The following is a 14,571-nucleotide window of genomic DNA, read 5'->3' as shown; positions in this document are numbered from 1 at the left end:
TCATCAGCAAAGCCGTGTTTTGCCATCTGCCCCTCGCACCTGCAGCCCGTGATATACAGCACCAACCAGCACACGCCACTTGGCTCCATGACTGTTGTCGATGTGCCTACCTTCCCGTTAGACTGTCGTCCTCGAGGGTGGAGGCTGTGTCTCACCTGCTCTGTCCACACAGGCCTGGAGCAGAGTTGGCATGGAGGGCGGCCGCGCTGCTTACTAACTGAGCACAACATCAACGTGCTTGGAAAGGCAGGCTGGCTTTCATGGGGCCAACCCGGGCCAGGGAGTCGCTGAAGCTGCCCCCAGATTTGAGACTGGCTCCAGATCTCAGGCTGCAGGGCTGGGCTCACAGGATGATGGGACACCCCAAGGAGCCAATGACAGATGCTGCAGAGACCTCCCTGAGTCTCAGCATGTAACAGTCGGACCACTTCTTAAGAATCCTCTTCTCTAGCTGGGCCATTTTATAGATGGGGAGACTGAGGCTTACAGAAAGAAAGAGACCCACGCAAGATCTCACTCAATGGCAGAGCTATGGCCAGGACTTATCTTGGCACAAATACATCCTATGTAATGCACAGTTCTTCAAATTGATCCACCGATAAAGAAACAATTAGCTATCATATTTATAGACAGTTAATTTTCAACAAAGGTGCCAAGACAATTCAATGAGAAGAGTCTTCTCAACAAATGGTGTTGGGACAACTTGATATCCACATGCAAAAGACAGAACTTGAGGGGCGCCTGGGTGGCACAGTGGTTAAGCATCTGCCTTCGGCTCAGGGAGTGATCCCGGCGTTGTGGGATCGAGCCCTACATCAGGCTCCTCCGCTATGAGCCTGCTTCTCCCTCTCCCACTCCCCCTGCTTGTGTTCCCTCTCTCACTGGCTGTTTCTATCTCTGTCGAATAAATGAATGGAATCTTTAAAAAAAAAAAGACAGAACTTGGACCCCTACCTCACACCACAGACAAAAAGGAACTCAAAATAGTTCAAAGGTCAAATTGTAAAAAGCCAGACTATAAATCTCTTAGAGGGAAACATAAGCATAAATCTTTGTGGCCTAGGATTGGGCACTGTTATCTTAGATGCGACACCAAAAGCAGAGGCAACAAAGGAAAATTAGATAAACTGGACTTTAACAAAATTATAAACTTTTGTGCTTCAAAGGACACCATCAAGAAAGTGAAAAACCCCACGGAAGGAAAGAAATTTTGCAAATTACTTATCTGATAAGGGACTTCCAGAAAGACAAAAACCCAATTATAAAATACGCAAAGGATCTGAATGACATTTCTTCAAAGAAGATGTGCAGGTGCAAGTAGCCGATAAGCACATCGAAAGATGCTCCACATCATTAGACATCAGGGAAATGCAAATTAAAACCAAAACGAGACACCACTTCATACTCCGTAGGATGCTTAGAATCAAAAAGATAAATAATAACGAAGCGCGTCCAAGACGTGGGAAAAGTGGAACCCTCGTACACTGCTGGTGAGAATACACAATGGTGCAGCCACTTTGAGAAACAGCCTGGCAGTTCCTCCAATAACTGAGCACATAGTTCGCAGAGGACCCAGCAATCCCTAGGTATCTGCCCAAGAGAAATTACAACACGTCCGCTCTCAGAAACGTGTACACAAAGGTTCGCGATAGCCAAAAAAGTGGAAACGACCAATATGCCCATCAGCTGATGAATGGGTAACTAAAACGTATTCTATGCATACTATGGAATATTATTCAGCAAGAAAAAAGGAATGAAGCAATCATGATGCCACAGTATAAATACCCCTTGAAAACGTGACGCTAAAGGAAAGAAGTCAATCACAAAGGACCACACACCGCACGATTCCACTAACGTGAAATGTGTCGACCAGGCAAACCTATGGACGTGGAAAATAGATTAGTGTTGCCTAGGGCGGGGGCTGGGGAGAGGATGGGGGTGATGCAGGGGTTCCTCCTGGGGTAATAAAGTGTTCTAAAAATGATCTCAGTAATGTTTGTACCACTCTGTGAATGTACTAACAGGCATCAAATTATATACTTTAAATGGGTGAACTATATGTTGTGAATTATATCTCAATCAATAAAGCTGTTTTTTTTAAGAAACAATCAGAATCCAAAAACTAAGAGGGCCATTCAAAAAGATCTAGTTTAAGCACCCATCTTTGCTTGAATTTCCTTAAAAATATACCCATCAATAGGCCTATAGGACCCTTGCACACCTCCAGTGATGGGTAGCTCACTTCCTATTCCAGACAGCTTATCCTGTTTTTACATAGCTCAGGTAAGAATGAAGTTTTTCCCTCCAGGGATCGAAACCCTGCACCTTACGTGGTGTGCCCCTACATAGGGAGCTAAGAAGCTAGTTGAGATCCTTTTAAAAATGGTGAACCTATACCTTCCATCCACTGAGCTCGTAGTAGGAGCCAGTCCACATGCCCCTCCCTCTCCGGGCTTGCATTACCTCACCTGCTCCTTAAGCTAACTTTGAAGGTTGTCATGAAGAGTCCCTACTGCAAAGATAAGGAAACCGCGTCTCAGAGAGGTGAAATAACTTGACTTTAGCCGCTCAGGGCCACCTGGGTGGCTCAGTTGGTGAAGAGACCGACTTGATTTTGGCTCAGGTCATGGTCTCAGGGTTGTGGGGTCGAGCCCCGTGTTGGGCTCCACAATAAGCATGGCGCCTACTTAAGATTCTCTCCCTCTGCCCCTCTCCCCACTCACTCTCTCACGCTCTCTCTCTCTCTCTCTCAAAAATAAAATAAAATCTCAGAACGGGTCACTGTTGTTGCCCGAGAGGCACAGCCGGGATTTGAACCTGGGTCTGTTGGACTCAGAGCTGCAGCCTAGCCGGCCGCTTGGGCCGGACCGCTTCTGAGAGCCTGACACCGCGCCACCATCCCAACCGGGCTCACGGACACTGTAGGAGTGGCATGAAACTTTCACGTCCCACACTGGAACAAACAGAAAGCAAACTCCGCCACCCCAAAGAGGGGCTGAAGGCAGCCCGAGGGGCTGAGCAAAGCGCCGGCCCGGGAGCAGGCGGTGTGGCCGGCCAGGACCGCATCGCCATGGCAGGCGGGCTGACGCCAGACGATCTCAGAGGAGCAGAGTGAGGCCCGGGGAAGCATTCCAACGGGCTTGCCAGGGTTTGCAACTCAAGGACACATCACTTGGTACTGGAAATTCCTGGGAGGAACAAGCCCTCCCTGTGAGAAGCTACTCGATTCGACAGCTTTTGCTGAGTTAATCACAAAAATATTTCGTTATCCTTGAGAGTCAGGTCTCAGTGTCCAGTTCTAGTTTATAGATGAGGCCACTGAGATGGAGAGGCTGCACGGCCTGCCCAGGGTCCCAGAGCGAGTAGACAGGCGATAAGGAGTCAAATCCAAGATCCGTTCGACTTCCATACCCAGACGTGCCCAGTGCTGAGGCCGTTGCGGAGGCTGGCGCGGCCTGCAGGTTACAAAGCTCATGGTCTGCATGACCGCGAACTCTGAATGGGGCCATGACAGGTGCCCGAGTGGAGAGGCGTGCCCGCAGCCCGTGGAGCCTCGAGAAAGAGCGATGCTGTGCTACCGGGAGATCCAGGGAGGGGTTCACGGAGGAGGGGACGCCCTGGCTGAGGCGTGGAGGACAAGCAGAGTCTGGGTAAGATGCAAAGCGGCAAAGAACATGACAAGTGGATGGACCAGTGTGAGCAAAAGCCAGGAGGCAGAAAAATCCAAGGCCGAGTTCAGGCTGCAGAGGGGGCTTGGGAATTGTTAAAGGGCGACAGAAGGAAGCAGTTGTCAGAGAGGCAGGCTCTGGGGCCTGAATGCAAAGGGGTGGACTGACTTTCACCTGCAGGCAATAGGGAGCCAGTGAGGGTCCGTGAGCGAGGGAGTGGCATCCTCTGGTCAGTGACAGACCCACAAGCGGCCAGACAGCATCTGCCCAAACTTCTGAAACAACATGAACTCGAGTGAGCACACTCTTTGCACCATGGCACCTCGGGCCACATGCTGGGAAATGCTTCCTCAAGTATCGTGTTCCCTAAGGCCTCCTCCACATCACAGACCTGCTCTTCCAACATGAGGGCAGGGGTTCAAGTCAAAAGATCTTTTCTCGACCACTGATTGAACGTGCAAACATCTGATGAGCTGTGGAGAGCAGCCTCCAGCCCCCCAACAGCACCTAAGCTTGAAGCCCGTCCTCGTGAGCCCTCAGCCAGCAAAGCACCCGGCCACGCACCGTGGCCCACGCTGTGTGGTGTGTAACAGGTGTCCTGCCTGCTCTACTGTCCCCACCCCAGGCTCATCTGTGACCTGCAATTGCCCTGGGTGGGTGTCAAGTTTACCATGGATCCCAACCCTGTGGGCCGGGGGAAACGTCAGCAAAAGCTCCTACATGGGAGGCCCCCCGCTGTGTGCCAGGCACAGGGCAGATGCCATGCGTCCCACGCCCACTGACAGCAAGGCAGGAGTGAGTGCGCCACTCGACAGATGGGGAAACTAAGGCTCAGAGGGACCCACTGTCCCGCCCAGGCCGGATGGCTACTGGAGCACAGAGACGGCAGCAAGCTCAGGCCTGTCTGCCCCAGGACCCGCGCCCGGCCGCAAAACGGTCGGCAAAATGAGGAAGTGAGTCAGGAAGGCAAGAGAAGGGGGGTTCCTTTTTGAGTCAGAACAGGATTTCCCATCACACACCCGACTGACTGAGGAGGCACCCAAGCTCGGGGGTGAACCTCAGTGGCTCAGACCCACAGGGTGCCCGGCCGAGGTCAGCCCTGAGCAGCGAGCACGGCTGAGATGGGGACGAATGGTGCATAGCTTGAGGTTACTGCTGATGGGGCTGGTGACACCTTCCCAGTGGGTCTCCTGGCTGTATGGCTCAAAATCCATCAGGTCAGACAGGGACACCAGTCCCAGATGCAAGGGGCCTTGGGCTGGGGGTTCCAGAAACTGACGGCTGAGAAAAACCCAGCTTTACCTTCTCCCACCTTGTGCCTTCTTATTCCACCCAGAGAGGCCAGGGAAAGATGAAGGGCACGCTCTCAAAGGACCCCGAGTGAGCAGGCAGAGGCTTGGGTGGGGTTGGGCTCATGTCATCTTCTAAGCGAGAACCACGCCGGGCCTGCTTTCCCTCCGTTCCAAAGCCTGGGAGAGGCTAGGTGCCTTTAATGGCAAATCCCGTTTCAACGCCTCCCCTGCACCAGATGATGCGATTGTCGGTCGGCGTGAAGATCATACAAAGGAAGAGAACCGACCAGGTCCTGCACCCTTGGGTGGCCTGACGGCTCAGCCTCTCGTTTGGCTTCTGGAAGATGGGCTCGGCGTTCAGCGTCCTCCCATAGTCTTCCTCCCACTCCCCATCTCTAGAATGCAGCGTTTCTCAACCTGAGACCACATGTCTCCACCAGTCCACGTGTCCGGTGGGAAGCACTCACTGTCTCTGTGAACCAGGGACTTTAGTCTGTCCCCTGAGACCCTCTGGGGTGCGCCACGGGGGCTCCTTGAGCGAGGAATCTCATGTCGCCTTTTGGGCCTGCCTGTCCTCCTGGTGAGGTCTGCAGGTCTCATGAGGCCCCCTGACTCAGGGAAGACTAACACCAAGCCTGCTACACGCCACCCAGGTTGTTAACCGTGAACAGTTCTTGTTGCAAGTGACCCAGAACATTCCACGGGTGGATGTCACAAACCATCCTTAGCTGTTCTGTTTCGCTGGACAGTTACACTGCATGTTTGGTGGTGGTCTTCTCAGTTGGACTAGAGAATTTGCAAATGTATCACTTACTCAACAACTGAGCAAGCCCGGGAGCCCTCTGACCACAAAGCGGAGTCTCTGATCTACTCTTGCTGGTATCACCCACACCTTGGCCCTGCACCTTCTTTCTCTTCAGCATCGGCGGCCAACCCTCTTTTCCACAAAACAACAAAATGTGTGGTCAAAGGGCCCTAGCTGCCTGGCTTGTGGCAAGGAAGACTAGACAAGAGCCAAATCTGGGTGATGTGGGGCGGTGGGGCTGGGCAGGACAGGGAGTGCAGGGCAGGGCTCGTCCGGGTGAGTCACTGCCCTAGACCCCCCCTCCCACCCAGTCGCAAAGGCCTGCCTCTTCTGGACACTTCCTAAGAGCGGCTAAGCCTCCAGAGCCAGCCTGCTTAGCCCAGTCAGACCTAAGTCAGGTGGATTTGACTCCTCTGACTTCACCTTCTCATCTGTAAAATGGGAGTAAGAGAGGCGCCTGGGTGGCACAGTTGGTTAAGCCGTCGACTCTTGATTTCGGCTCAGGTTGTGATCTCAGGGTCATGAGATCAAGCCTGGCATCGGGCTCCCCACTCAGCGTGGAGTCTCCTTGAGATTCTCCCTCTCCCTCTGCCCCCTCTCCCCTCCCCCTGCTTGCTCTCTCTCAAATAAATAAGATCTTTTAAATGGGGGTAATAATAACATGAACTTTCTATCACTGATCTGAGAATAAAGTGAGTTCTATCAGTAAAATGCTTAGAACAGCACAGGCAAACAGCAGGTGTTACGTGTAAGTGTTTTAAATTAATAATAAACTGACAAATGAGGAAAGGAGGAAAAACGAAAGAAAACCAAACAAAAGCAAAGATGCGATATAACAGTCCAGCAAAGAGGAAATGGTGGAGAAAAGTTTGTGGTATCATTTCATGGAATATTCTAGGCCATTCACAATGAAAAAAATGTGACAGTTCACACCATGCCATAATGCTGCAGCAAACAGGAGAAAACGGCACACTGCGAGGCTCCGGGCATTCTGAACCAGGGGCCGGCAAACTTTTTCTGGAAAGGATCGGGGAGATTCCAGCCATATGGTGTCTGTCACAGCAACTCAGATCTGCCGTTGTGGTGTGAACACAGTCAGGGGCAATGTGCACACCACCAGCATGGCTGTGTTCCAGCAGCTTTGTTTATAAAACAAGTGGCATCTGGCCAGGGGGCTGCAGTTTGCCAACTCCTGCTGGTAAATTATGCAAAAGCTGTGTCAAAAAAAGATAAAGACTGAAAGGAATATGGAAAGAGACAAGGGGTTCTCGGAGGGCAGTGGAATCATAGGTACATTGTTAAAATTTCGATTTCCTTAAGGTGGTAGCCACAGTCTAAAAAAAAAAAAAATTAAAGGGCTTTCATGTAACACACTCTAATAATACATTAAGAGATTCCGCTGTTCTGTTAGACTTTCAAAGCAAGTTCAAATAACTATTGAGCCCAGCGATGGCTCCATGCACCCATCACTGCCTCCTCCAGGAAGCCCTCTGGGATTTTTCAATGGGTAGCGGGCTGGGAACTAACATTGCTAAGTTTCTAGTAGGTGTCAGGCACTGTGTTCAGTTTTACACACATTCAGCTCATTGAGGTCTCCCACCTACTCTCAGACCCACAGTAGGGATGATTGCCTTTTTTATAAGGAAATCAAGATTCAGAGGGGTTACATAACCTGCCCAAGGTCACACAGCAAGTAATCCTGCTGCCTTCTTTCCTCTTAGCAAAGCCCCGGAGGTTCAAAATTGTCTCCATTCGGCTGAAGCGGCAAGGCGATACCCACTGGGCTATCCAGAAGAGTCCACACCCTGTACTGTTAACCCCTGCCTTGTATCTGCAAGCCTCAGAGCACCCTGGAGACCTACCCCAGGGGAACCTTCCCGTCTCTGGAGTCCAAGGTCAACTGTTAGCTGGCTGTGCAGATTATAATTAGCACATGACTGCTCCTGCCAGGGCTTCAAGACACCAGGTTTAGGATGTGTCTGTGGGAAGCCAAGGGCACCTGCCTTGTGGACTCATTCTGTTCCTCTGTGCTGTGGGGTCTCAGCATGAGGGTCTTACCCCCAGACTCACATCCTTGTAGACTCTGAGGTGCCACCCGAATTGCCCGGACCTCAGCACCAGGCTGAAGCCACCCCCTGGGACTCAGGGGAGCGGCATGTTTCCCAGTCTCAGGGCACTGTGGCCCTACACCCCTCCTGGAAGGGCCTGTGGGCTTGAGCTCCCCGTCAGTCCCAGGGGACAGTACTCCACTGTGACGGGCAGCCCATGGCAGCTGATGACGCTGTCACGCTCTGTATCCCCCTTGACCCTCTCTCCCTGGTAGTCCCCTGCCTGGGGCTGGAGCGAGACAGATCCTTTTCCTCCTGGAAAAGCCTGGGCTCCCTGGTTCTTGCCACCAGTCCCTTCACAAGCCCATTTCCCTTCTTGCTGTTGCCCCGGCAAGGTTACCCACCCAGTTTGGGGAGAAGGGTGGCCAGCATGTGAGCCTGGTACTTGGTACTCCCACCCTGAGGAGAGGGGCAGGCACACACTCAGCTCCCACACAAGGCACCAGACACCATCTGACTTTCCAAAATGTGTTCCCTGCTCCCCACATACACACACACAATGCTGGCTTTTAACAGATTTCCTTAAAGGGACTGATGGCCCACATGCCACCAACCCTGAGTTGACCACACTGCACAGCAGGGCCGCCACCACCCAGGGGAAGGTACCCTCTTTCTGCCTCCATGGGAAGGCAGGCCTGACCCATCAGTACCCCCGCCCCCCACCGGGCTACAGCCTCCATCCCCAGCCTGCTGACAACTGGCAGGGGCTCAGTGACTTCCCTTTCCTTTTGCATTTCCTTCAGCGCCTATGCTACCCTCTGATACGGTCTGTGCAGTTATTGCCTGCTTGTTGAATTTAGAGAATTCTAGATCTTTCTAGAATGTACATTCCATCAGAGCAGACACTCTGCCAGTTACGTCCACTGCTCCCATCCCACTTCCTGGGACAGCACCTGACACACAGTAGGGCCTCAGCAGAGAATGAATGAATGACTCTCTGCTCTACATGCTCGGTGTCATTCATTCTTTCCAAAAACCTTTACAGGGCCTCCAGGTGCCAAGTGCAACAGAGGAAACACTGCAGTGGGGACCTTCCCTCGAGGAGCTCGCAGTGTATGCGGAGAAAGATGCAGAAACAAAGAAGCCCAGTTAGGGAGCTCAGTAAGGTTTGGCTCAGAGGAACACAGTGGGTGTGGGAGACACTGCTTGTGGTGAGGGGCCAAGGGATGAGTCACAGAGGAGGTGGCCTAGGGACGGGGAACAGCACATGGAAAGTGGCAAAGCATGAACGAGCATCTGAGTCATTTGCCCCAGCCTGGTGGAGACCCTCCACCCCCAGCCATTCACCCTACAGCATTTATGAAACGCTCTGTGCTCTGGGACCCGCGGTGGGGCTGGGGGGTGGGGGGTTGGCTTCTGTCATGCGCCCACACACCCAGGGGACAGCAGAGCCCGTGATTCCTCATGCACAGGGGCTCTGAGCAGACACTGAGGCTCAGGGGAGAGGTGACCTCTCCACCACTGCCCAGCCATGACACAAACTGCCCAATGCCGCAGTCAGGGTGGCGTGACCAAGGGGACCAAGGGGGACCAATTGTTCCAGTTTGCTCCAGACTTTCCCTGTTTCTGCCCTGAAAGCCCTGTATCCCAAGAAACCCCTCCATCTAGGGCAAACTGGAGACAGTTGGTCCTATCTGTGTCCATCTTTCTTTCTCTCCTAAGACCCCTCCCCCAACTCCTGACACCTCTGTCCCCACCCCAATCTCCCAGCCACTCACAGGTGGGGGCTGGGTTTCCAGCAACCTGTGTCCAAGCCGCTTATCCTCAGGTAACTGAGAGAGAGATGCTCCAGGTTACAGACGGGGCAGCTGACTGGCAAGTCCAATGTCCGTGTGTCCTGGATTCTCTGATGAAGGCTTTAGACAAGGGCAAGGGGTGCAGGAAACCCTGGCTCGGCCCCCCTCCCCCAGCTCGCAGCCTAACTGCAGCTAGCCCAGATGTACCGATCCCTCAACGGTCTCCCTTGCCTGGGCTGTATTTCCAGAGGCCTCCACAATCCAAGGTCGGGCTTCCTCCACAGCCTTCTTTTGCGCATTCAGAGCAAGGCCCACAGCAGGCGCCCGACAAACACATGCTCAGGCAACAGGCCACTAATGATGACATTTCCATCTCTACTTTACAGAAGGGGAAACCAAGGCCTAACACTAGTTAGCCACTCACCGCCCGCATTTGTTTCCTAAGATCCCAATGATCCCACTCTTCAAATGCAGCTACCCTGAATCCAGTCTTCTAGAACCTTCTAGAGCCTTCCCCACTAGCCCCACAGAGACTCAGACACCACAGATGTTCTTGCCCAAGAGGAGTCAGATAAACTTAAAGACTTCCCCAGATGCCTGTTTCCAGGCTGCGACTCCTAAGCCAGAGCTCCCTATAGGGCGACAAAGTTGCCCTAAGACATTTACAGAAAACCCTCAGCCTGGAGCCCCCCCACAAGCTGCTGGGAGTCTGTGAGATCTCCCAAGTGATGCTTGTTCCCCAAAGAATTTGAGGCATAGCATAGAGGAGTTACAAGAGCCTGGCTGTAAATGGAAAGATGCTGATTACATTAACCGCTCAGCAAGTACATAGCTGAATTGGATTTAATCGCCTCTCTGGTCTCCTGCAAGAGCACTGCATGGAAACTTCGAGTTACACAGTCTTCTAGATCTACTATTTACAATCAGCTGTGACCTTGGGCAAGCTCTGTAACTTCTCTGGGCCCCCTTCTCCATAAAGTGCCAAATAAAACCTAGCGTGCAGGGCTGCTGGCTGAAGGGAAGAAGTCCTCCCATCCACCTGTGCTCCTGAACTCGTGGCAGAGGGGCGAAGACATAGCGACCTTTCTGGAGAGTGTGCTATGTACCTGGTATGTGTTAAGACTTGCATTGATCATTCCATCGACGTGGTAGGTCCCACTATTCTTGCCTCTCCAGATGGAAGAAGCAAGGCTCAGAGAGGCTGAGCCACTTGCCCAAGGTTGCACAGCCAGCACAGAACAAGTTTTCTTCCTCCAGGTTCCTCTCTTCTTTGCCACTAGACTTCAGGGTTAGCTGAATGTGGGAACTAAGTCTATTCTAAGGTTCTATTCGAAGCAGCAGGCTAAAAAGAGTGAGACCTGTCTCAGAACTAGTTTTCAGAGCTGAAACGATTAGAAAAACAACTTGCTCCAATCTGCAAGACCCACCCTCCCCTGCAGCAGGGGCTTCTAGAACAGAGCCTGCAAACTGTGACCCATTGCCCATTTCAGTATACAGCTTTCCAGCCAAGAATGATGTTTCTGTTTTTAAATGGTTGGGAAGGGGCACCTCAATGGCTCCGTGGGTTAAGCGTCTGCCTTTGGCTCAGGTCATGATCCCAGGGTCCTGGGATCCAGTCCTGCATGGGGCTCCCTGCTCAGCCGGGAGTCTGCTTCTCTTTCTCCCGCTGCCCCTCCCCCTGCTCATGCTCTCTGTCTCTCTCTCATAAATAAAATATTTAAAAAATATGGGGTGCCTGGGTGGCACAGCGGTTAAGCATCTGCCTTCGGCTCAGGGCGTGATCCCGGCGTTATGGGATCGAGCCCCACATCAGGCTCCTCCGCTATGAGCCTGCTTCTTCCTCTCCCACTCCCCCTGCTTGTGTTCCCTCTCTCGCTGGCTGTCTCTATCTCTGTCAAATAAATAAATAAAATCTTTAAAAAATAAATAAATAAATAAATGGTTGGGGAAAAAAAATGGAAAGAGTAATATTTTATGATAGGTAAAAATGACATGAAACTCTTAATTCCCACATCCGTAAGCAAAGTGTTATTGGCCCGCAGCCACGGAGCATTACAGGCAACAGAAGAACTGAATAAATTACAACAGAGTCTGTGTGGCCCATACGGCAAGGATAGTTACTATCTGTTCCGCCACAGAAAAGGTTTGCTGATGCTATTTATCAGCTCAAGAGAAATACCTCACCCCACCCCCACCGATCAAGCACAGCATTCCTGAGAGGTCTGGAAATCTCGAAGCCTCCATACTGTTCCTTTCAGCAAAAAGTCTGCAATCCCTGATACCCAGAACGGGCTGACCAGTTAAAACACAACAGGAACCTCACACAATCAGGAAAGAAAGGCACGGGGGCAACAGGTGGTTCCCCCAGACACAAGCAGGAAAAGCGGCTGGGGCCAGCCAGGGTCTGTTTGCCTGAAGTTTGGTTTCTATGACCCTTCCAGATAGTTTAAGGACTGGGGGCACGGGTGAGGGCCCTCCTCCATCTGAGAGGTCAAGGCCTGCGGCCAGCACTGCTGGGTCTGCCCTGGGGCAGCGGATTTCTCGGTTCCCTGACCTGATTTGCCCTTGTGCCGATGTGGGTGCCAGGGTCCTATGGAGTCAGATGCCGGTAACGTGGCATTCACCTGGTTTATGCCGCCACGTCTCCAGGGGGAAAAAAAGCCCTGAGTACTGCACAGGGGACTTCCTGAGCTGCCACTATGACTCAGGAGAGGTGGAAACCCAGGGCAACAGAGAGAACCAGCTGGCCTGCTGGGCAGGGGGAGTCACCGAGTAAAGCAAGATGAGGACATCTCATGCCGAATCACCCCCAAATCTGTGAACAGATTCCTCTGGGTCCAGGGGGCTGGTGTGAACAGTCTGGGCTATCTGTCCGTTTTGTTAGGCCGTCCATGGTGAGCGCCTCTCAGATCCATCAGGACGTGGGACCTGGAGGGGCCCTTTGAGGTCACCTAGGTACAGTTTGTACATACTTTGGACATCTGTGCATCATATCTGTGATTTCGGCCACATCTAGGGATGCCTGCTCTTACTATGTTTTCTCATTAGTGTTTTTTTTTTTTAATTCTCCCCATTTAAACTTAAATTTCTTTTAAAAGGAGAATTTTTATCTTTACCTCAAATAGAAAACCAGAGTATCAATTACCATGTACAGAGCATCATAAGGGATAAACACAGTGCATATAAACACCATTTATTTAACTCCATCTGAAGCTGTTGCCAGCTTGTGCCCGAGGCCTGCTCCTACTTAGGAACAGGCAAGCATTAGAGCCAGGCTGGCACCACACGGAGACAAAACCCAGTGGCTCTCCGCCAGCCCCATGCAGCAGGTCACTCGGAGAGCTTTTAAAAAACACAGATAAGCAGCCCTAGGTCCACAGATTCATACGCTGGCCTAAAGCGAAGGCCCGGTGATTAGGAAAACACTGCACAATCAGAAGGATAAAGGGGAAAAGTCAAAGGGAGATATGAAGACGGAGAAGGGAATTGCTGTCATTCCCTGCTCTGAGCACGTGCCACCACATTCATCCTGCCTGTGACCAGGAGCCCCCAGTCCAAACTCAGACTCGTTTACACCCTTGCACTGTACTAAGGACCATGGGGCTCAGGGCTGGGGTTAGACCGGAGGGCCTTGTGCGGTGACACTGACTTTTTCCCATAATCAATTCTATAAAAGAAAAAAGTCACACTGGCCATTAGGGATGGCTGGGACTCTGGGAGGGAAACGAACGATCAAGGTACACAGTCTGCACCCTATACACCCCAATAAAACTATTCCCATGGTGGGGGCAGTCTCCGCCCATCGCGCCCCTGGGGCCGGCCGGAGCAGGGGCCCCCAGCCAAGAACACCTGAGCCAAGGGCTGACTCACCAGCAGCTGTGCCGACCCAACCACTGTGAGTGCCGGGGCGGAGGCAGGCAGAAGTGGCCAGCTCCGTGCACGTGACCCACACTGCCACCAAAGTCACTTCCCCAGCTAGGGAGCACCCCGGGAAAAGAGGGAGTGCTCAGGGAAGCTGGAAATGGGAGAGCCAGACCAGCTGGGACCAAGTGCTCACTTGGAGCTGGGAATTCCTCGTCCACCAGTGATCCTGTCGGCCCCTTGCGCAGCTCTGCAGGGAGGTGTGACCAGCCCCAGGAGCAGGTGAACTGGCCCGGCCCATGCAGGTGATGTGACTTGCCAAGATCACACTCACCCATCAGACTCCTTCCAGCCACAAGGCGCAGATGTGCCTCTGGAGCCTTCCTCCCCTGTGCCGCTCAGCTGACGTCAGCGTGCTGAGCGAAGGCGGTGGCCCAAGGCACACGGCTTCCAGCGCAGGGCAGGGCGACATCCCAGCCACAAACTCGTGCCTCTCAGCCTCCCAAAGGCAAGTGGCTCCAGCGAGGAGCCGCCGCACGGCAAACCCCGCTGCTACCCAGAGGGGACAAGTGCAGGGACTTACAGGGCCACCGCCTCACCTCACCCAAGGAGCACGCGCACAAGCAAACGCCGCTGCCCTCCCCCCTCCCAGGCATTTTGGTGGTTTTACCTAGAAGGAAATGGGGGCAAGAGGTACCACAGATGGGCTTTTTACGAATCCATCTTCTACAATTACTTCTGAGCCAAGTTGAATGTGAAAGCAGCAAACAGATAAACAGGCAAATTACATAAGCCAGGCTTCCCTGCTGCCCAGTCCCGAATGAAGGAATTTAACCTGACAAACCCAACTGGCTCACATCCAGCCGACAACGGCCGGCTTGTGGTCACCAAGTTCTCAGTAGCGAGTGAGCAAGCCGCAGGCGGGGCTCCGGGGACCGAGGGAGAAAAGGGTGTGGTCAGGGTGGTCAGGGTGGGGCGCCCCAGGGTGGGCCCCCGCACTGGAAAACCTGTGGCATTCCTGGACCCCGTGACACTGGCCCCACAGAAGGGATTTCCTCTGAAGAATGGCCTGTCAGCGTGAGAGCCACTGGGGGAGGTGGA

At 52.8% G+C, this 14,571-nt stretch overlaps 1 protein-coding gene across 3 annotated transcripts in view; it reads right to left on the bottom strand.

Annotated features, from left to right (window-relative positions):
• Positions 1-14,058, bottom strand: part of SYNE3 (spectrin repeat containing nuclear envelope family member 3) — an 82,005-nt gene extending 67,947 nt beyond the window's left edge. The window contains exon 1 of one of the 3 annotated variants that reach the window (XM_040641475.1): positions 13,805-14,058. In XM_040641475.1, the coding sequence (XP_040497409.1) occupies positions 13,805-13,808 (4 nt within the window). In that variant the 5' untranslated portion in view covers positions 13,809-14,058. The remainder of the gene's footprint in view (positions 1-13,804) is intronic. The other 2 variants (XM_040641476.1, XM_040641477.1) reach the window with 2 other exon arrangements.
• Between the last annotated feature and the right edge of the window lie 513 nt (positions 14,059-14,571).

The sequence above is a fragment of the Ursus maritimus genome, unplaced genomic scaffold (genome assembly GCF_017311325.1).
Source record: "Ursus maritimus isolate PB19 unplaced genomic scaffold, ASM1731132v1 scaffold_25, whole genome shotgun sequence".
Lineage (NCBI taxonomy): Eukaryota > Metazoa > Chordata > Mammalia > Carnivora > Ursidae > Ursus > Ursus maritimus.
Note: the sequence above shows the minus strand (reverse complement) of the source record. Positions and strands in the feature narration are given on the sequence as shown.